At 36.9% G+C, this 23,212-nt stretch overlaps 1 protein-coding gene across 19 annotated transcripts in view; it reads right to left on the bottom strand.

Moving 5' to 3' along the window:
- Nucleotides 1-23,212, bottom strand: part of CSNK1G3 (casein kinase 1 gamma 3) — a 129,931-nt gene that overhangs the window by 87,450 nt on the left and 19,269 nt on the right. For all 19 annotated transcript variants that reach the window (XR_011257259.1, XR_011257257.1, XR_011257258.1 and 16 more), the window contains exon 2: nt 7,219-7,644. Coding sequence is in view for 14 of the 19 variants with exons in the window: in XM_069591662.1 (XP_069447763.1) it covers nt 7,219-7,396 (178 nt within the window). In the remaining 5 variants the exon portion in view is untranslated. The remainder of the gene's footprint in view (nt 1-7,218; nt 7,645-23,212) is intronic.

The following is a 23,212-nucleotide window of genomic DNA, read 5'->3' on the forward strand; positions in this document are numbered from 1 at the left end:
TCCATGCTTTGATTATATGGACTTTTGTCGGCAAAGTGATACCTCTGCTTTTAAATACACAGTCTAGTTTCTCACAGCTTTCCTTCCAAGGAGCAAGAATCTTTCAATTTCATGGCTGCAGCACTGTCCACAGTGATTTTGGAGCTCAAGAAAAGAAAACCTGTCACTGCTTCCACTTTTTCCCTTCTATTTACCATGAAGTGATGGGACTGTAAAAATAACTATATGACTTTGCTGTACACCTGAAACTAACACAACATTGTAAATAAACTATAATCCAATATAAAATGAAAAAAAGAAACCATGAAAGCACTGCATCTGTGGAGAAATGAAACCAAATTGTCAACCATTCAAAATCAAACTGTCAACCAGATTTTTTTTAATCTTTTGAAGCACTGAAACCAAATTGTCAACCAGTTATCTTACCCTTTAGATTGCCTTACAGTCAATGAGTTGTATGGCCAAACAGCAAGACTACTTGTAACAAAGAATATCATGGCAAAAATAGTCAGAACCACTGCCAACACTGTACAGTAGTGTTTGTTCATATAAATATTATAATGCTCTTCTGAGTTTTGTTCCTGTTTTATAAAAATGAGTGGGGGAAAAATAATGTTCATTCTAATGCTAAGTAGCATAAGTCTCATAAACCTATTACACTGATCACAAAGACAGAGATTAATAGGAGTACCTAAGTGGTGTAAGCTAAGCTGCAGTCAAAGTACTCACTGAGCCCATAAATTAAAAAACATTTTGGAAAACATACCATATTTTAGCCAATTAGTTCAGCATTTAGATGTAACCATATATATTTTAAGAATACATGATGTATAAAATTGGCGTAGTGAATAATTTAATGATACAATGAAAAATTTAAATCTTGAGGAACACTTAAATCCTGAGTGTCTAACAAAGGAAAAAATTTTAATTCAAAAATGGAATTTATATTTCATCAAGACATTATCATCTCAGAATTATTTTGTATTGTATATGATATTTATTCATAACCACATAGAGAAAAAATATTTATAGGACAAAAAGTCTAAACACAGATTCCATACAATGAAAATAAACAAAATACTTCTAAAAATATTGTTCTTGTTTTCATTTACATGGTCAAATGTTTACTTTTAAGCCACAGAAGAAAGAACTAAATCCTAAAAGGATTTTCTTTTTTTGAATATTAGCGATTTCACTGAACTTTGAAGGTTATAAAAAGGAGCCATGATTGAATATTACTAATGCATTTTTGTCACTTTGCATAGTTTAGTTCAGTTCAGTCGGGTCCAACCCTTTGCTACCCCATGGACTGCAGTACGCCAGGCTTCCCTGTCCCTCACCAACTCCCGGAGTTTACTCAAACTCATGTCCATTGAGTCAGTGATGCTATCCAACCATCTCATCCTCTGTTTGTCCCCTTCTCCTTCCGCCTTTAATCTTTCCCAGCATCAGGGTGTTTTCAAATGAGTCAGTTCTTCACATCAGGTGGCCAAAGTATTGCAGTTTCAGCTTCAACATCAGTCCTTCCAATGCATTCAGGACTGATTTCCTGCAAGGTTGGATCTCCTTGCAGTCCAAGGGACTCTCAAGAGTCTTCTCCAACACCACAGTTCAAAAGCATCAATTCTTCGGCACTCAGCTTTCTTTATAGTCCAATTCTCACATCCATACATTTCTGGAAAAACCATAGGTTTGACTAGATGGACCTTTGTTGGCAAAGTAATGCCTCTGCTTTTTAATATGCTGTCTAGGTTGGTCATAACTTTTCTTCCAAGGAGCAAGCATCTTTTAATTTCATGGTTGCAATCACCATCTGCAGTGATTTTGGAGCCCCCAAAAATAAAGTCTGTCACTGTTTCCACTGTTTCCCCATCTATTTCCCATGAAGTGATGGGACCAGATGCCATGACCTTAATTTTCTGAATGTTGAGTATTAAGCCAACTTTTTCACTCTCCTCTTTCACTTTCACCAAGAAGCTCTGTAGTTCTTCTTTGCTTTCTGCCATAAGGGTGGTGTCATCTGCATATCTGAGGTTACTGATATTTCTCCCAGCAATCCTGATTCCAGCTTGGGCTTCATCCAGTCCAGCACTTCTCATGATGTACTCTGCATAGATGAACAAGCAGGGTGACAATATACAGCCTTGATATATCAGTACTCCTTTCCTGATTTGGAACCAGTCTCTTGTTCCATGTCCAGTTCTAACTGTTGCTTCTTGACCTGCATACAGGTTTCTCAGGAGGCAAGTCCGGTGGTCTAGTATTCCCATCTCTTTCAGAATTTTCCAGTTTGTTGTGATCCACACAGTCAAAGGCTTTGGCATAGTCAATAAAGCAGAAGTAGACATTTTTCTGGAACTCTCTTGCTTTTTCAATGATCCACTTTGTATAGGCATCCCCTTAAATAATCGGCTTTTCAATCCATATTTGGTATGTATATGAACAAACTAACAATGTATGTTCAATGCACAAAGTATATGTTTGTGGGTACAATACAAGCAAGAGAGAGGAGTGTGTGTATGGAGGAAGTCCAATTAAGAGAAGGCGCCAAGTAAACTGGTTCCAGTTCACTGAAGTTTTAATCCAATTTCAAAAGATGTTTCCAATAAATAGTACTTTGTGCCATAAAGAACTTGAAAAGATGGGTTTACCAATATTGGGATATTTGAATGGTCATTATTATAAAACTATGTTCTACAGAAATTCCATATATGGTTATATCAGGGACTACTAATCAACTGAAATATCCTTGTTCACCTTCCTTAGTAAAGGAACGGCCTAAAATGGTTGCCCAGCTAGACTACATTTCTAGCCTCTCTTTTCAGTTGGTGCAGACATGTGATTTTAAGTTATAGATATGAGTCAACATAAGGCATGTCACTGCCCACTTGAGAGAATGAACGTATTATCTTCTGGCCCTTTTCCTGGCTGGGTGTCTGGAGACAGCAACAATGGGAGTAAACAACTCACAGATCGAGACTGAAGCCACATACTGAGGGTGCAGAGATACCCTGACAGCCTTTGGTGCTGTTCTTCTGGCCTGTGTTATGTGAAAAAGAAAGAAACTACTTCGCCTAACACCACTGTATGCTAGGATCTCTTTCTTATAGCATTATAGCCTAACTCCTTGTTACATTTTTCAGAAAAAGTTTAAGCTTCAGCTAATAAATGTAGGAAAGTCAATAAACATAAAAAAGATGAATCCACTCAAATCTGTATATTTACTTGATACATATGGTAAGACCTGCAGAATTTTCAACAAAACAATTCTTAAACAAAAATAAAAAGTTATAAAAACTTCTGTGTCTACTTAATTCTATCAAAATTTACAATATCTTATTTCAGGTATGGTAATTCATAAAACAATAGATAACACCCTCGTTCTGTTCTTTCACGTGATGGTCAGCCAGGCATAGCTACGAGAGGAGACACAGAAGAAATACCATGTTTTGGTCAGGTGGTAGAAGACAGGAGCAAGGGTAGAGCTTTGGCCAAGATCTTTGGTATTTCTGCAGTAAAAGCAAGATAGGGGAGGGTAAATATCTTAGGAGTGACTAGTCTGAATAACTCTGTTAACCTTCGGTGGGCAGTTTCTCTAACTGTCTTATACTCTGCCACGGGATGCCTTCAGGAAGACTGCCTCCTGGAATGCAGGGGCCAGAGAGAGGAGGGAGGTATGGCTCTAAATTGGTTAGTTTGCAGATCAAAGGCATGCTCCCAATTTTTTTTATCTTGAAGAACTGGCTATCCTGTAGAGGAGCAGTCTTTCCACAGAGTGAAAGGATTTGAGGTTTTCTGGTTTCTTTTCATTATTAAAGCAATGTTATATTAGCTGGTTTGTATTCCACACATTCTAGAATACATCCACAGTAAGAGGTCTATATGGCTGACCAGAAAGGTTTTTCTTCAGATGTTAAAGCCTCATAATACACAGGAAAATAAAAAATGTATACAATATAACCCCACATTTTAGCTAGCTTTGTTCTGTCTCATTCTGTACCTGTTAAAAACATTTCTGGGGGTTTTGGTTAATTGTCTAAGCTAGGAATATATCCAACATGCTGGATGCAAGCCTTACTACCAATACAAGGATAAAATAAAACCAAAAATATCAATTCACCATTTTACAATTAAAAATACAGATAAAAATGATAGTAAACACATTTACTTAAACTTAATTTTAGATTTTTTAAAAGATTAACTATTTTCTTTTTAATCTCACGTCAAATTGTTTATGTTCGGCTTTCTTTCTTTAGTGTATGTGTGTCTGTTAGCCACTCAGTCGTGTCCGACTCTTTGCGACCCCATGGACTATAGTCTGCCAGGCTCCTCTCTGTCCATGGAAGTCTCCAGGCAAGAATACTGGAGTGGGTTGCCATTTCCTTCTTTCTTTAGTAATCCTCCATAGAAGTACTTTCAACAGAGGGTAATAGTGTCTCTTCTTGGGGCTTTTGGAAATGGGAGTGGGGGCTGGGGGGAAGGAATCTGGGGCTGCATGTGGAGATGCAACCCTTGTTTAGTGTCCAAGAGGTCTGAAGTTCTAAATATCACACAGTGTATGGGACAGTGTTCTAACAAACAAGCAAACAAAAACAAAACACTGTCCAGCCCAAGATCCTAATAGCATCTTTTTTGACAATCACTTACCTATAACATATATACTCTATACTCTTTCTTACTCAATACTAATCACAAAAAATTTAGTGCCAGAAATCAATGTCTATTTACATGGTTTTAAAGAAAGCAGTTTAAGAATTCAAACCAGCTTTTAATATTAGCATGTTTATCCAGATTAAATAAACATGTTTATTCACATTTATCATAGAAAAAAATGACAATTATAACAACTCTTTCTGTACAGAGAAATCACCTGGAACCTTTTTAAAAGGGAATAAAACCTCCCTTTATTTAGTAGTCTACTAAGAAAAAAAATGATTAAAATAATATGCAAAAGGACATGTTACATGTATCGTAAGTATTGAAACAGTAACATGTATAGATGAAACATTTAAATAAAATCTACACAAATATACAATAAAAACCCACAGGTAGATTAGATATAAATAGATGATGATGGATGGATGGATGGATGGATAGACTAGTAAGTCATCTTATCCCTATTCCTGCTTATTCACAGACTGCAAAAGAATGGGGGTATTTTGCTGTTTTTTTTTCAGTATACAGCATGTTAGTTTCAGTATATAGGAGTAATACAGTTTTATCATATGCCCTGGCTAAAATGTTCCACTAGATTCTTTTGTGTGTATACACAGATATACATCCATTCACACACAGATTTGTGTGTGTGTATATATATATAGTTATTTTGAAATAAATTATATGAAATTGATTCTGAATAATAAATGCCAAAATACTATAGTACTATAGTCATATACACAGAGAGTGACAAAGTAAAAATATATGTCATAATATACAGCTAGAAAACTAATTTATATTAAATTTAAATATACATACAACATGCTATAATCTTAATAACAAATATCTTGATATCCTTTAAAGGAGAACAATCACTGCTTTCCTGAAACAGGCAAGGATAATGTTGGTTCTTTTATATTGTTATCTAAATTTAATCTTCACAGTAATTCAGGAAGCAGAAATAATTCCATTCTAAAACTGACAAATTTGAAGCCCCATGTGGTTAAATGACTTATGCATTCCATAATGGCAGAGACAATTTTTATATTTTTCCAATGTATCATCAGTGTCTAATCATGCTTCACACATAATACTGCAGACGTGATAAATTTTTAATGGATGGATGGGTATAATTCAAGGTCAGACAAGTAAATTTCTGCTTTTTTTTAGTGCCAAAATCAGAAACAGTTTAAGAATTTCAAAGTATCATTACAATACCTTTTAAAAAATAAAATTTAAAACATTCACCCTTTCAAATATTTGAGTCTTTACTAAAATGCAGAAGAGTCTATTAGACACATCATATGTATAAAATGTCATTACCTTTTATTAGATTGCTTCATTCAAAGATTTAATGTACATTAACTACATAAAACAGTAATGAAATGAAGGAGTAACTAAAAATTAGAATGTTTTTGGCCCAGATGGTAAAGAATCTGCCTGCAATGCAAGAGACCTGGATTTGATCCCTGAATTAGAAAGATTCCATGGAGAAGTGAATGGCCACCCACTCCAGTATTCTTCCCTGGAGAACTCCATGGGCAGAGGAGCCTGGTGGGCTACAGTCCATAGGGGTCTCAAAGAGTCTGATACTCTTTGAGACTAAAACTTTTTCTTTCAAAGTGTTTTACAAGATGATAAAGAGAAGTAGCTGAGAAGATGAACATACAATTGCATATATTTTTATAACACCAAGGTTGAATCTAATGAAAATTGCAAAGCTAAGTTTTTTCTTTTTATTTAAAGAAGTTTATACTCATGCTGGTGTATTAACCAGACAACCCTCAAGGAACCTCAATACTGACTCCCATGAAACCGTGCTGTCCTCCTTCTTGTTTCTCTTCAATGAAGATAGCCACATCTTCATTGCACTAGGAGTTAAGAAGATAGGTTTGGATCATGAGGCCATCATTAAATTGATGTGTGACATGTGTCAAGAAACCTTCCCTGAGTTAGGAGGTTAAAGTAGACCAATGTTTCCCAAACTTACCTGATTATACGAATAAACTGAATCAGTACTTTGTGTTCCTTGGTAAGAATATAGATTTCTAAACCACTCTGGACATACATGGGGGAAGAGGGGAATAAATTATAACACTGCAAACTGCACTGATTTCTGATGTAGCTTGAGGATATTACCTTAACTTTAAGCCATACAGTTACTAGATGTTTTCCAATCAGAAAAGGTAGTAGGCAGTTACTAAAGTAACCAGTTACTAAATGTTTTCCAATCAGAAAAAGTAGCCTAAATATCATTCCTAAAGAGTACACTGCAAAGACTCCCCTGGTATCTCTTTCATCCTGCTAGAGCTTTTTCATTTACTTTCTTTTTTCTTTTAATCTGGACGGCTAATCTGAAGAAAACAGACACTGTTTTCTTACTAAGAAATAACCCACAAATGAGAATACAAATACACAGAAACTCTTAGTATCTGTAATCTTTAAAATTACCACAACAATGAAACAATTAAACAAGTAACTAACTAAATCATTTCATTAAAAAGTACCCTTCATTTTTTAAAAAATGCTCCCATTATTATGGAATAAACAAAATAGTCTTACCTAATCGTAGTTCTCCAAAATTCCCACATCCAATTTTTTTTCCAACTCTAAAGTTAGGTCCAACCATTAAAACTCCAGAGGATGAAGAACCAGTTCCTCGAGTGTTATGTCCCAACCGACCACTAGGTCGTGCCATTCTATCATCTGATTTGTCCTTGTCTTTCTTTTTATTTTCCATATCAAGTTTGCGGTACTCCACTTTGAATTCTTTAATCAAGACAAGCACACTGAAATAGGGTATTGTGAGAACTGGTACATCACTAGGTAACTGTACCAGGTGGGTGATGTTAACATTCAAATTGCAGTAGGTAGTCAATGAACTGGCACGTGTTCATCCCATTCGTAAAATTTTTCTCAGCTGTCTTTTCAGCAAAACATGTCTTCAGAATTATTTTTTCAATGATGTGAGCTGATATTGATAGAGAGCTAGAATATTAAGAAAAGAAAGTTAGTCAGCTTACAGAGAATTAAAAACCATGTTTCGGAAAGTAATAATGTAACTAAAGTTCAGGCAATGGACTTACTAGGTAACGCCCACTAATATCAAACCTCAGCAGACTCTTAATCATTACCCTTTATTCCCATACTTTAATACCAAAGGGATCACAAAAACAAAACCAAGCGAAATCAGTGATTTGCTTACTTTTAAAAAAATAAATAAAAATAACAAAAATGTATTGAGTATTTCATAAGCCAATATACATTCACTAGCCTAGACCTTCCAGCTTAGAATCACTCCAATTAAAAAAAAAAAAAAACAAATTCAAAGAATTCCAATAAGTCAATACAGGAATATCAATTTAAAAGCAAGAAAAGAGAATACATTTTGCAAACTAGTAACAGTTTAGTATCTTTCACATGTTCATACATTTAATAATTTTCAAGGGCTTTTCAAATATACATTCTTTTTTTTTCCTGTGACAATAAAGTTGTTTTGTTTTGTTTTTAATTTTTTATTTTTACTTTATTTTACTTTACAATACTGTATTGGTTTTGCCATACACTGATATCCCCAGGTGTACATGAGTTCCCAATCCTGAACCCTCCTCCCACCTCCCACCCCATATCATCTCTCCAGATCATCCCCGTGCACCAGCCCCAAGCATCCTGGATCCTGTATCAAACATAGACTTGCGATTCGTTTCTTACATGATAGTATACATGTTTCAGTGCCATTCTCCCAAATCATCCCACCCTCTCCCTCTCCCTCTCCCTCAGAGTCCAAAAGTCCATTCTATACATCTGTGTCTCTTTTGCTGTCTCACATACAGGGTTATCGTTACCATCTTTCTAAATTCCATGTATATGTGTTCGTATACTGTATTGGTGTTTTTCTTTCTGGCTTACTTCACTCTGTATAATAGGCTCCAGTTTCACCCATCTCATTAGAACTGATTCAAATGTAATCTTTTTAATGGCTGAGTAATATTCCACTGTGTATATGTACCACAGCTCTCTTATCCATTCATCTGCTGATGGACATCTAGGTTGTTTCCATGTCCTAGCTATTATAAACAGTGCTGCAATGAACATTGGGGTACATGTGTCTCTTTCAATTCTGGTTTCCTCGGTGTGTATGCCCAGCAGTGGGATTGATGGGTCATAAGGCAGTTCTATTTGCAATTTTTTAAGGAATCTCCACACTGTTCTCCATAGTGGCTGTACTAGTTTGCATTCCCACCAACAGTGTAAGAGGGTTCCCTTTTCTCCACACCCTCTCCAGCATTTATTGCTTGCAGACTTTTGGATCACTGGTGTGAAATGATACCTCACTGTGGTCTTGATTTGCATTTCTCTGAGAATGAGTGATGTTGAGCATCTTTTCATGTGTTTGTTAGCCATCTGTATGTCTTCTTTGGAGAAATGTCTATTTAGTTCTTTGGCCCATCTTTTGATTGGGTCGTTTATTTTTCTGGAATTGAGCTGCATAAGTTGCTTGTATATTGTTGAGATTAGTTGTTTGTCAGTTGCTTCATTTGCTATTATTTTCTCCCATTCAGAATACCTACCTAAAGAAACGAAAGACCTATATATAGAAAACTATAAAACACTGATGAAAGAAATCAAAGAGGACACTAATAGGTGGAGAAATATACCATGTTCATGGATCAGAAGAATCAATATAGTGAAAATGAGTATACTACCCAAAGCAATCTACAAATTCAATGCAATCCCTATCAAGCTACCAGCGGTATTTTTCACAGAACCAGAACAAATAATTTCAAGATTTGTATGGAATTACAAAAAACCTCGAATAGCCAAAGCAATCTTGAGAAAGAAGAATGGAACTGGAGGAATCAACTTGCCTGACTTCAGGCTCTACTACAAAGCCACAGTCATCAAGACAGTATGGTACTGGCACAAAGACAGAAATATAGATCAATGGAACAAAATAGAAAGCTCAGAGATAAATCCACACACCTATGGACACCTTATCTTTGACAAAGGAGGCAAGAATATACAATGGAGTAAAGACAATCTCTTTAACAAGTGGTGCTGGGAAAACTGGTCAACCACTTGTAAAAGAATGAAACTAGATCACTTTCTAACACCACACACAAAAATAAACTCAAAATGGATTAAAGATCTAAACGTAAGACCAGAAACTATAAAACTCCTAAAGGAGAACATAGGCAAAACACTCTCCGACATAAATCACAGCAGGATCCTCTATGATCCACCTCCCAGAATACTGAAAATAAAAGCAAAAATAAACAAATGGGATCTAATTAAAATTAAAAGCTTCTGCACAACAAAAGAAACTATAAGCAAATATACATTCTTATTTGATCTTCATTTATTCAAATATTTATTACTTGTAACTACATATGGGAATGGAGCAATCATAACAAGGTTTGAAATAAATAGTACATTTCTGATTAATTTTAGCAACCCACCAAATATGCAATTATTCTTAACAAACAATCTATTTATAAAGTTTCTTATTATATCTGCCATCATCTTAATATTGCAGATGAAATGTAAGCATCCATTTGGTATAAATAAAATTTAATGAGTTTTACATATACTGTTTACTTTCTATAATAGAGTAACTAATACTGAACCTCCCCCTTGCTGTACATAATTATGAAAATGGACAAATATTTTGAAGCATTGAATAATAGGTAGAGCAAACTGCGATCTCTGAGAAAATAGAAACACAGAAGGTGAATTCCGCCTTCACTCAAGATCTCCAGCTAGGGAGAGTTTTCTGACTACAGCACAGGGAAGTGGAGACTCAGGCAGTGCCCCGTGATCACAGATCAGAGTTTGGGGTGTTGAAGCTAGTGGGGTTTGCAGGACAGTACTGAAGGTGAGGGAGCTGTACAGTTTTAGGGGTAGGAGGTGACAGGGCTGAAACAAGGCTAGCAGACAAACTACTCTCGGGCTAAATGAAGAATGGAGATACCAACAGCTATAGAGTGCCAGGACATCTTAAAGTTCCTACCTAGTCATGGTGGAGGAACCTCATTAATATCCCAGAATTCAGTTGAGATACCAGAAAGACCACGTCTTAACAGTAAGGATCATACTGTAGAGTAAAGACTAGTTAGAATAGCCTGCCTAAAGCCTAAAACCAAGCCTAGAGAGGATTAAGAATATCTCCAACTACACTAACTGCATTCCAGAATGAAACTTGACATAATTAAAAAGACAAAGGGAAAAAAACAAAAACAAAAACAGACTTTCAACAATGCTGAACTCATAATGTCTAGCATAAAGTTATAAATTATCAGACATGAAAATAATCAGTAAATGTGACATGCAGTCAGAAATAGAGCTATCAAAGGAAACAGACTCCAAGATGACCCTGAAGCTGAAATTAGAAGACAGGACTTCAAAACGACTAAGTAGCTATTAAAGTTCTACTACATTAAAGAAAGAGAATAGAGCAGAAAAAAATATTTGAAGAAATAATGGTGGAAAATTTCCCAAATTCACTGAAAAACATTAACCTATAAAATGGGGGAACTCAGCAACTCCATAAACAATCAATACAAAGAAAATTAAACCTAGGTACATCAAAGTGCAAAAACCCAAAAATTAAGGGAAAGTCCTAAAAGCAGACAGAGGAAAACTCCACAACACACAGGTGAACTTCAAAACTTATCAGAAACAATGGAGACCGAAAAGAAAACAGGAGAATGTGTTCAAAGCAATGCAAGGAGGAAGAGAACTCAATCAAGAACATGACACCCAGTAAAATCAGTCTTTGAAAATGAAAGAAAGTCATCTTCGGATAAAGGAAGCTAAGAATAATCACCAGCATGCTTCCACAAGAAATACTTTTTAAATAATCCATTAAGCTTAATTAAATCACATGATACCAGAAGAAATGTGAAATTTCATGAAGAAATGAGGAACACTAGAAATGGGAAATGAATGGGTATTCATTTCCTCAAAAGATAAATTACTTGTTAAAGCACAAATAATTTCTTAGCATCATTTATAAGATATGGGGAAGTAGAATAAATAAATGATAACAGAAATGGCAGGGGCAGAAAGCAAATGGAATTATATTAAGAGTCTTATATCTGTTAAGAATGAAGTAGTTAAATATTAATTTTAAATGGCAGGGCAGACAGTAAACAGAACTACATTATTTTTTAAGATTCTTATATTTGTTAAGAATGAGTGGTTCAATATTAATTTTAAGCAGCCCATGACAAATTAAAAATGCATTCTGTAATACCCAAACACTAAAAATTAACTGCAGTAGAAATAGCTAACAATACAAGAAATAAAGTAGGATGATAAACATTTGATTAAAACAAAAGAAATAAAAGAGATATGAGACAAAAAGGAGAACACCAACAGAATAGACTTAAAAACATACATATAAGGAAAATGGACCATAAAAAGCATAAAGCTCCCCATAAAAAGCAAAAAGACTTTAAAAAAGAAAAAAACAAGATCCAACTATACATTGTCTCTAAGAAACAACTTTACATACAAAGACACAGACAAACTAAAAGTGAAATAATAGAAAGATATACTATGCAAACATCCTCAGATCTGCAGATGACACCACCCTTACGGCAGAAAGCGAACAAGAACTAAAGAGCCTCTTGATGAAGGTGAAAGAGAAGAGTGAAAAAGCTAGCTTAAAACTCAACATTCAAAAAACTATGATCATGGCATTCTGTCCCATCACTTCATGGCAAACAGATGGGAAAACAATGGATACAGAGACAGACTTTACTTTCTTGGACTCCAAATCACTGCAGATGGTGACTGCAACCATGAAACTAAAAGACACTTGCTCCTTGGAAGAAAAGCTATGACCAACGTAGACAGCAATATTGAAAAGCAGAGATGTTACTTTGCCAACTAAGGTCCATATAGTCAAAGCTGTAGTTTTTCCAGTAGTCGTGTATGAATGTGCAAGTTGGACCATGAAGAAGGCTGAGTGCTGAAGAATTCATGCTTTTGAACTGTGGTGTTGGAGAAGACTCTAGAGAGTCCCTTGGTCTGCAAAGAGATCAAACTAATCAATCCTAAAGGAAATCAATCCTGAATACTCACTGGAAGGACTGATGCTGAAGTGCCAATACTTTTGGCTACCTGATGCGAAGAGCTGACTCATTAGAAAAGACCCTGATGCTGGGAAAGATTGAAGGCAGGAGGAGAAGGGGATGACAGAGGACGAGATGGGTGGATGGCATCACCGACTCAGTGGACTAGTTTGAGCTAGCTCTGGAAGACGGTGAAGGATAGGGAAGCCTGGTGTGCTACAGTCCATGGGGTCACAAACAGTTGCACATGACTGAGCGACTGAACAACAATGCAAACGTGAAGTATACAAAGCCTTAGAGGCTATAACATTATCATACAAAGCAAACATCGAAACAAGGGAGAATCTCCAAAGATACAGAGATCTATTTTGTAACAGAAGTATCAACTCAACAGAAAAACGTGAAAAATCACTAAAATGACATATAAATGAGCAAAATGAAGGAAAGACTTTAAAGTAAGGATTAGTTTGAAATAACTATTTGAAAAAGACAACCATAGTTGAAATGTTAACGCTGTTGTTTCACTGTTGTTTGATAAAGCAGGAGACAAAAATAACAGTATGTATATTGAAGCAGTAGATCTAAATATCAACTACCCTGAACTGACATTTATAAAATACAATATCCCAAAACTGAAGAATAGTATTTCCTTTCAAAAATGTTCATCAAGAAAGATCATATGCTATCAAGTTTCAAGTAACTAAAACATTAAAGTATACTCTCTGATCTCGTATTTCTAATATTAGAAATGTTAAGATTTAATATTTGAAAGAAATTCAACAAATTAACAGGAAAAAAAAAGAAAGTATCTCAACAGACAATAAAATGCATTTGACAAAATTCAACCCGTTAATGTTTAAAACCTCTCAGTAATTCAGAAAGAGAATCAAACGTCAACCTAATAAAGGGGTTTTTCCTTAAAAAAAAAAAAAGATAACCAACATCATTCTTATATGGTAAAACACTGAACTCTTAATCAAGACTAGGAGAAAACAAAAGAATGTCTGCTCTCAGTTCTTCCATTCAACACATCGTACAGAAGAACTAGCCTGTACAGTAAGTTAAGAAGAGATGCAAAAGGGCATGAAAAGTGAAGAGGAAAAGGCTAAACTACTGTTATTCAGAGACATTGTAATTGTGTGTGCAGAAAACCTTATAGGGAGATGACATCAAGAGGGCAACATAGGTCATCCCCAACTTCAGTCCCCCTCACAAGACCAACTAGCAACTATCCACAGGCAAGACACCACTGAAAGAAATCCCCAGAACCCAGGGGCTGAGGCCAAAGCACCCTCCCGAACCAGAGAGACAGAGAAGCAAGAGTGGCTACATTCTGACCACACTGGGCACCCCCCAAGGCTGGCACAGCATCACACCCACAGAGCCCTCAAGCCTATGGTTTTCCCAGCGGGAAAATGAGAGTCCGAGGTGGACCTCCAGCTTCTCCAGTCTGGCAGGATGCTTCACAAAGTCCGAGGTGGACCTCCAGCTGCCCCAGTCTGGCCCGATGCTTCCTGGAGGCCCACTCTGGTCTTGCCTCACCATGATCACTGTGGGAATCATTAGGGAAAAAAAGAAAAACCTCAATAGAACAATAGTAAAGATATGCAATCAGTAATCAAAAACCTCCCAAGAAAGAAAACTCCAGGCAAGAATGAGGAACAATTAAAACTCTCAATTCCTAATGAGAATATAAAATAGTACAAATTCGATCCTAAGAAAGTTTGATAGTCTATTCTAAGTAAAATATACACCTATCTAATGACTTAACAATACCACTCTTAGGTAGTTACTCAAGAGAAATTAAAACATATATTTAGAGAAAGACTTGTACACATGTATTTATAGCAGCCTAAATCAGTAACAGCCAAAATTGAAAACAACCCTAGTATCTACTAACAGGAGAACAGATATACAAACTGATATATTCATTCAGTGGAATATTACTCAGTAAATAAAAAGGAAAGAACTGTTGATATATGTAACCATATGGATGAATCTCTCAGATATGAGATTGAGGTAAGTCAGGCACAAATGAGTACATATGATACAATTCTCATCAAATGAAGTTCTAGAATCAGCAAAAATAAGTTGTGGTGATAGAAATCAGATCAGTTGTTGCCAAGAGTGGTTGAAAGCTTGGAAAGTGGCATAAGGAAACTTTACCAGAGAAAGGAATATTCTCTATTGTGCTTGGGAGGGGATTATACAAGTGCATACCTTTATACAAATTCATCAAACTAAAAATCTATGTGTTTTATTATATGTAGATAATACTTCAAAACATGATTTTTTAGAAATAATCCACTCCAAAAATAATGCTACATCTCAAAGTGAAAACACTACAGCTTTTTAAGGTTAATGAACATGTAAGTATTTTAGAAGGTTTTCTTTAAAAGAGCCCTTTCAGGGGACTTCCCTAGCAGTCCAGTGGTTAAAAGACTCCACCATTCCAACACAGGGGGGTGTGGGTTCAATACTTAGTTGGGGAACTAAGATCCCACCTGCCACAAGGTACAACCAACCAACAACAACGAAAAAGGCCCTTCTACAACTTTTTCTATTTAGAAGAAAGTAATTTCCTTCCCATTTGCAATTTTTCATGCTGTTTTCAATATGTACCTTTTCATTTACCAAATATCCAAAATACATTCTACATGCTGTAAGAATTCAAACACAAAGTAAAAATACCCTTGGGATGGCCATACGTCTTTTCCTTCATCCCATTTGCTCTCCTCAGATGTAAACATTACTTTCAGTTTGTTCTATACGATCCAACTCTTTTTTGTAAGGCCTGTGCATGAATATATTTACCTACAGCAATACTTGCAGGTCTGTCTGTTTTACAGGTCAGTCTACAGCCTCTGACGAACTACAACTTCCTCACAAAAGAAACAGCATTTGAAAGCATATCATCCACTGAAAAACTTTTGCCTTTTCCCTTTCATAACTCTCCGCTCACCTGGACCCTGGAGGATCAAGGGCCAGCTTAATAAATGGCTGAGAAGGCAGGAGGAAAAGTCAAGAGACAGCCCCAAATTCCTTCCCCAGAAGAAACTTTGAGACAGGAAGAAGTGATCAAATAGCTTAAAACTGTACTTGAAAATGGAACAAAATAACTCTTCCCAAAACTGAACTTATTCCTATTAATAAGAATCCTATTAGTAAGAATCAATGGAAACCGGCCACTTATATCATTTATGAGTGGGGAAAAAAGAATAATCAAAGTATACAATTTAGTGGTTAGTGAGAAATGAGGCTGCTTCCTATTTTACTCCATCCTTTTCACCACATTCAAGAAACTGCTCACAAACCTGTCTTACTAGATTTTTTTAGTCGTTTAATATAGTTAAATAGAATTTTTGATTAAATATTTTTTTATTAAGGATCCCAAAGAGTGCTAGTATTTTCCCTATTGTTGCATCTATCAAACAGTATTAGTATAGACAAGTCAGCCTATAGTCGTGGTCAGCAAACTCCAGCCTGCAGGCTAAATCCAGTCTCTTGTCCACTACACACAGTCTACAAACTAAGAATGGTCTTTACATATTTACATGTTTGGAGGAAAAACGGTATTTTGTGACACATGAAAATTATATGAAATTCAAATGTAGGTGTTCATAAACAAACTTTCATTAAGAATAAATCCATACTAAGTCATTTATGCATTGTTAAAGCTGTTTCATGCTACAAGACAACAGTTGTCAGACTGTGTGGGGCACTCTTATCATTTCACAGTGCTGCCAGAAAACCACAAACTGCAGTGATTTTCATGCTTCTAAGGCATAGTGGAGTGTGGATTATGTATTTCAAATCAGATGGCAGAGTGCTGTGTTTATTATGTAACGACACTAAAAAATATAATATACTTGGACATGACCAAAAGTACTAGTTTTCTGTTACTGTGGAACAAACTACCAAAAACTTAGCAGCTTATAGCAACACATTTATTAGTCCAGAGTTTCTGTGGATCAGAACTCTGGGCACGACTCAGCTGAGGCATTTGCTCAGGATTTCATAGACTTCATCAAAAGATCAGCTAGACAACATTCTTATCTGGAGGTGAAAATGGGAAAGAATCTTCTTCCAAGTTCCTTCAGATTGTGGACAGAACTCACACCCTTGCAGTGTATAACTGATGGTGTCAGCTTCTTGCTGGCTCTCAGGCAGAGGCCACCCTCGGGTCCTACATGGTGTCGACAGTTCCCAGCAGCTACCAACAGTTCCTTCCCACACAGACTTCTCCAAAATGGCCACTTCTTCACACCCCTAAGAAGAATCTACAGCTCTAATCTTTGAAGAATAAGTCTTAAATAAGGCAACATAACCTTCTTTCACACCCAACTCCCAATCTTTGTACCATGCTCCAATACATCAGTTCTCCCAGGTCTTGGAATCCCTGCTAGCTGCTTCCAAACCTCTTTGATGTTACCTGCCTGGCTATGTACTAGAAAGAGCACTGTATTAAAAAAAAAAAAAAGAAGAAGTCTTAGAATCTCAACTAGTCATAAAGCCTTAGGCAAGGCCTAATCTGTCTAAGCTTATTTTAATAATTATGAAATAGGAGGATTACACTAAGAGACTTCTGAGACTATTCTTACATTACACACATTATTATAATTGTCTGCTGTATTTGATGACAAGGATTCATTATATGTAACCTGGTGATCTCTGAACCTAGCATACAGTCAGGCACCTGGGACAGTCAATAGCTACTACAGATTAAGAAATGAGTTTTCTTCTATCTCTAAACATTTTCAGGTTTTGCTGGTATGATTCCTACCTAGAGCATTCCCAGTTGCCTATCACCACGCCCCCAGCATCGGCCTCTTCATTCACCTGATGCACTCACTGAACCTCACCAACCGGTATGCTACAAGCACTGCCAGGAACGGCCTGTATGTGACAGCGTCCCCTTGCCTGAATCACTCTTCTAATACGGTCTGTTTGTGCCTTTGGTGCTGATTCGTTCTACACCAAAGAAAAATCAGTTTTGAAAATTGCAGATATCCTTTAAGCTACAGTTAATAACTGGTACATCAGAAGTCACAAATCCAAATGCCCAAAGAGGTACCATAAAGAGAGTGAGTCAAACAGAGTGTGAGACAGTAAGTAGTACTGGGGGCTACAGCAATCTGGAAAGCAAATACTCCAATTAAAAGAGGCGGCTATCACTCAGCTGTAAACAACTGCTACCATTCAGGACCATTAGCCGTCCAAATTTTTCAAGAAGAATCCAGAAACCTGGATTTTACATAAAATCTCTCCAGGTGCCATTTGCTAAGCACTTAATTTGCTACATATTTTAAATAGATCAGCTCATCAGTTCCCACAATTATAAGATACTATTTCAATCCCTATTTTCACCAATAAGGAAACTAAAATGTAGAACAATTACACAACTTGACCAGCATCATCAAGTTAATAAATGGTATAGTGAGAACATGATCACAAGGAGTCAGATTCCTGAGTTCCCATTCTTACCCACTTAAACTCTGACGATGTTTCCACTAATTCTCTGACCTCCCCAAGTCTAAACTGTGTCTGCCTTTCTGTCTGGATCGGCAGGTACAGTCTGTCCCTTCCTGCCAGCCTGTACTGTCTCTACAGTACCTCAATGTTGTCAGATCCTAATTTGAACCAAGGTGGCATTTTAAAGAACCCCCTGCCAAAAGACTAGTTCTTCAGTACAATGTAGAATGGAAGATCTGAGAACAAACTTCCTTGTGTTTTTTCCTAGTCTTGATTAAGAGCTCATTGTTTTATCATTTAAGTATGATATTGGCTATAGCTCCCTGAGTGTCTACCCTATGTGAAATATGCTGGTCAATAAGCCCCATCTGTGTAGACAGATTCAAGAGGCTGATACAGAAAAAGGCAGCAGAGCAAACAGAATGGCAAAGAAAACCCAAGCCATCTGCCCAGAAATAGTAACCTGACCACTCCTTCACAAATATGAACTGACAATCACTAGATTCATGAAGAAAAGTAACAATAGTATAGAAAAATGCGCCCCCCAAAAAGCAAATTTTAAAAAATACAGGGAGGTACACCATTCAGAAAAAGGAAGAAAACTTAAAAAAAAAAAATCCTCAGTGACTTTTGAGAAGGACAATAATAAACACTGAGTAAGAAAATAATGCCATATTATATGAAATAACCAAAGCAGGAAAACAATCCTATTATGTGAAAGAAAAATATAAAGAAATAAAAAATAAAGGAACAGAGACAGAAAGAAGCAATTCAATACCTCTGACTTCCAACTAATAAGATAAGTCAGCTTTAAGGACAGAGGAAATTAAGAAATTTTTCCTGAGCTATAGCAAAAAGGGCCCTGGGGCTCATCAAGGAAGAAACCTAGGGAATTCCCTGGCTGACCAGTGGTTGGGAATCCGTGCTTCCCCTGCAGCAGGCACAGGTTCAGCGGCTGTTTGGGGAAGACATCCCACATGCTGCAGATGCAGCAAAGGAAAACAAAGAAAAGCCAACGCAGGCATTCCACCGTAAGCTCTAAGACGGTGAAAGTGAACGTGAAGCTCAGTCGTGTCCCACTCTTTGCAACCAGTGGACTGTAGCCCACCAAGCTCCTCCGTCCATGGGATTCTCCAGGCAAGAATACTGGAGTGGGTTGCCATTTCCTTCTCCAGGGGATCTTCCCGACCCAGGGATCGAACCCAGGTCTCCCACATTGCAGGCAGACGCTTTAACCTCTGCACCACCAGGGAAGCCCCCACCAAGCTCCTCCGTCCATGGGATTCTCCAGGCAAGAATACTGGAGTGGGTTGCCATTTCCTTCTCCAGGGGATCTTCCCGACCCAGGGATCGAACCCAGGTCTCCCACATTGCAGGCAGACGCTTTAACCTCTGCACCACCAGGGAAGCCCCTCTAAGAGTGTAAGCAAGGTTAACTGAGTTTCAGCTTTTAGAATCAATTTTATCCCCCCCAAATAAAATGTTATTGATGAAAATGTAAATTTTTCCAGTGTTAAAGTAACACTGCAACTGACAGACGCTCAGCTGTTAAGGCGGAGTAGAAGAGGTAGAGGGAAGGACAGGGATATGAACACCTGCATCTTAGTTAAGCACAGATTAAAGAGATAATGCAAAACTTGCTAGGACAAAAAGACAGAAATGTAAGAACAAAAGTGTCAAGGGGGAGCAAAAGATGAAGTAAATATAATAACTACCCAAACATTTAAAGACAAAAGGGGATGAGGGAGTATGTGAGGTAAAATTTCATCACTCAGTAGATAACTGAGTGCAACATTTTGCAAATGTATACATTTGCAAACAATACAATTTTACTTTTTCTTTTCCAACTTGGGTACATTTCTTTTTCTTGCCAAACTGCACTGGCTAGGACCCACTCCAGTGTTCTTGCCTGGAGAATCCCAGGGACGGCAGAGCCTGGTAGGCTGCCGTCTATGGGGTCGCACAGAGTCAGACACGACTGAAGCAACTTAGCAGCGGCAGCAGCAGGACCCCCTGAATTATGCTGAATAGAAGCATGAGTGGGCATCCTGATCACAGAGGAAAAGCTTTCATTCTTGCACCATTAAGTAAGATGTTAGCTGTAGGCTTGTCACATGTGACCTTTATTGAGATACATTCCCTCTCTATCTAATTTGTTGAGAGTTTTATCATACAGGAACTTGAGTTTTGTCAGATGCTGTTTATACACCTATTAGGATGATCAGACCATTTTTATCCTTCATTATGTTAATGTCACATATCACATGTATTGATTTGTGTATGCTGAATCATCCTTGCACCCAGGGATAGATCTCACTTGATCATGGTATATATCTTACAGGTGTTCTGTTAAATTCACTGAGTTTATACTTTATCGAGAACTTTTGCATCTATATTCACCAGAGATATTGGCCTGTGACCTCTTCTTGTCATGCCCTTACCTGGCTATGGTATCAGGATAATAATGCTGGACTCAAGAAGCAAGTCTGAAAGTGTTCCCTCCTCTTCAATTTTTTGGAAGAGTTAGAGTAAAACTGATGTCATTTCTTTAAACATTTGGTGGAATTTACCAGGAAAGCATAACCTCAGATATGCAGATGACAACACCCTTATGGCAGAAAGTGAAGAGGAACTAAAAAGCCTCTGGATGAAAGTGAAAGAGGAGTATGAAAAAGTTGGCTTAAAGCTCAACATTCAGAAAACGGAGATCATGGCATCTGGTCCCAACACTTCATAGGAAGTAGATGGGGAAACAATGGAAACAGTGTCAGACTTTATTTTGAGGGGCTCCAAAATCACTGCAGATGGTGATTGCAGCCATGAAATTAAAAGACGCTTACTCCTTTGAAGAAAAGTTATGACCAACCTAGAGAGCATATTCAAAATCAGAGACAGTACATTGCCTACAAAGGTCCGTCTAGTCAAGGCTATGGTTTTCCCGGGGTCATGTATGGATGTGAGAGTTGGACTGTGAAGAAAGCTGAGTGCCGAAGAATTGATGCTTTTGAACTGTGGTGTTGGAGAAGACTCTTGAGAGTCCTTTGGTCTGCAGGAAATCCAACCAGTCCATTCTAAAGGAAATCAGTCCTGGGTGTTCACTGGAAGGACTGATGCTGAAGCTGAAACTCCAGTACTTTGGCCACCTCATGCGAAGAGTTGACTCACTGGAAAAGACCCTGATGCTGAGAGGGACTGCGGACAAGAGGAGAAGGGGACGACAGAGGATGAGATGGTTGGATGGCATCACCAATTCGATGGACATGAGTTTGGGTAGTCTCAGGGAGTTGGTGATGGACAGGTAGGCCTGGCGTGCTGCAGTTCATGGAGTCACAAATAATTGGACATGACTTGGCGACTGAACTGGGATGTAATACTAACACGTGAAATGGATAACATGCAGTTCAATACCCATACAGAATTTTTCTGCTTTTGGGAAGACAAGCAAAACCAGAAATATGAGTAGATAAGATTCAGAGTGTCCATTAAAATTACACTAGTTTATGAAAAGCCCACAAAGATGCTTCTCTAAGATACTTTAAATTAAAAAATTACAAGGAAAGGAATAGGAAAATACAGCTTCAAGACTTTAAAATTGGGCAACCATAGAAATAAAAACTATTGAGAAAAGACAGTTTCACAGAAATATCCCTGGTTTACAAGTTCTCATAATACAAGGTAGTGATTCACATGGCTTAAGGATATTTTAATTTCTATAAGACATATTCTTCTTTTAACTGAAACCTTGAACATTATACAACCAAAAAGAAAAACTATGCATTTTATGTGCATAAGTTAACATGAATGCACACAAATGGTAACAAAATATTTTAAATAATGGCTGATTCTATCATAATTTTCAGCATACTAACTTACTTAAATATCTATATTAAAAAGAGAATTTATCTAAGGGATGCATTTTGAAATTATCCTTGAGAACAGATGAATAATCAATTGTTTTTCTTTCATAAACAATTATAATTTTGATGGAGTATCATTCATTAATAAAGATAAAAAATGAGCTGCTAAATACAGAAAACATTAGATATAATCTGATTATATGAATGAAAATGTAGGTCACAGGCATACTTCTAATTTGATGATCACTGATGAATCTTCAAAACAAAAAACAGAAAATCAGATTCTCTAACCTGCATGGCCCAATAATTTAGGACATTACAGAGCCAACTGACCTCTTTTAAGTTGCAAATAGATAAATCAAAGTAATCTGAGAACAGATTAGTATAGCATGTTCTACTTCATAAAAAGCCATACAGCTAGCTAAAGCTTTCCAGTTAACATTAATGATCAGTTCTAAATTGTTTAAAATAATTATTAGTACTCTACCTATCTTCCCTTAGACTGCAAGGCGATCCAACCAGTCCATCCTAAAGGAGATCTGTCCTGGGTGTTCACTGGAAGGACTGATGCTGAAGCTGAGACTCCAATACTTTGGCCACCTGATGCGAAGAACTGATTCGTTTGAAAATACCCTGACGCTGGGAAAAATGGAGGGCAGGAGGAGAAGGGGACGACAGAGGACGAGATGGTTGGATGGCATCACCGACTCATTGTGTTTGGGTGAACTCCAGAAGTTGGTGATGGACAGGGAGGCCTGACGTGCTACAGTTCATGGGGCTGCGAAGAGTTGGACACGACTGAGCAAATGAACTGAAACTATCTTCTAAAATATGTTGTAATCAATATAGAATTTTCATGTACCTGTAATATTAAATATTAAAAGTATCTACAGGTATCTTTTCACATTCAGAGTGTTATTCAATATTCTTTGCAAATAAAAAAATCACATGGAATAGAAATTTTTATTTAATTTTTTCACAAGTTAGTTGTCATAGCATTGATTTCTCCCTGCTTTATCTTAAATTTAAAATCCATACACAAAATGAGCCATTCAGTGTTTTAAATGCCTAATGCAGTCTCTATAAAAATGACAGTACTACAAGTCTCCAAGCTTCTCCAAAATCTAAATGAGTAAGGATATTTGTGAT

The sequence above is a fragment of the Ovis canadensis genome, chromosome 5, assembly GCF_042477335.2.
Source record: "Ovis canadensis isolate MfBH-ARS-UI-01 breed Bighorn chromosome 5, ARS-UI_OviCan_v2, whole genome shotgun sequence".
Lineage (NCBI taxonomy): Eukaryota > Metazoa > Chordata > Mammalia > Artiodactyla > Bovidae > Ovis > Ovis canadensis.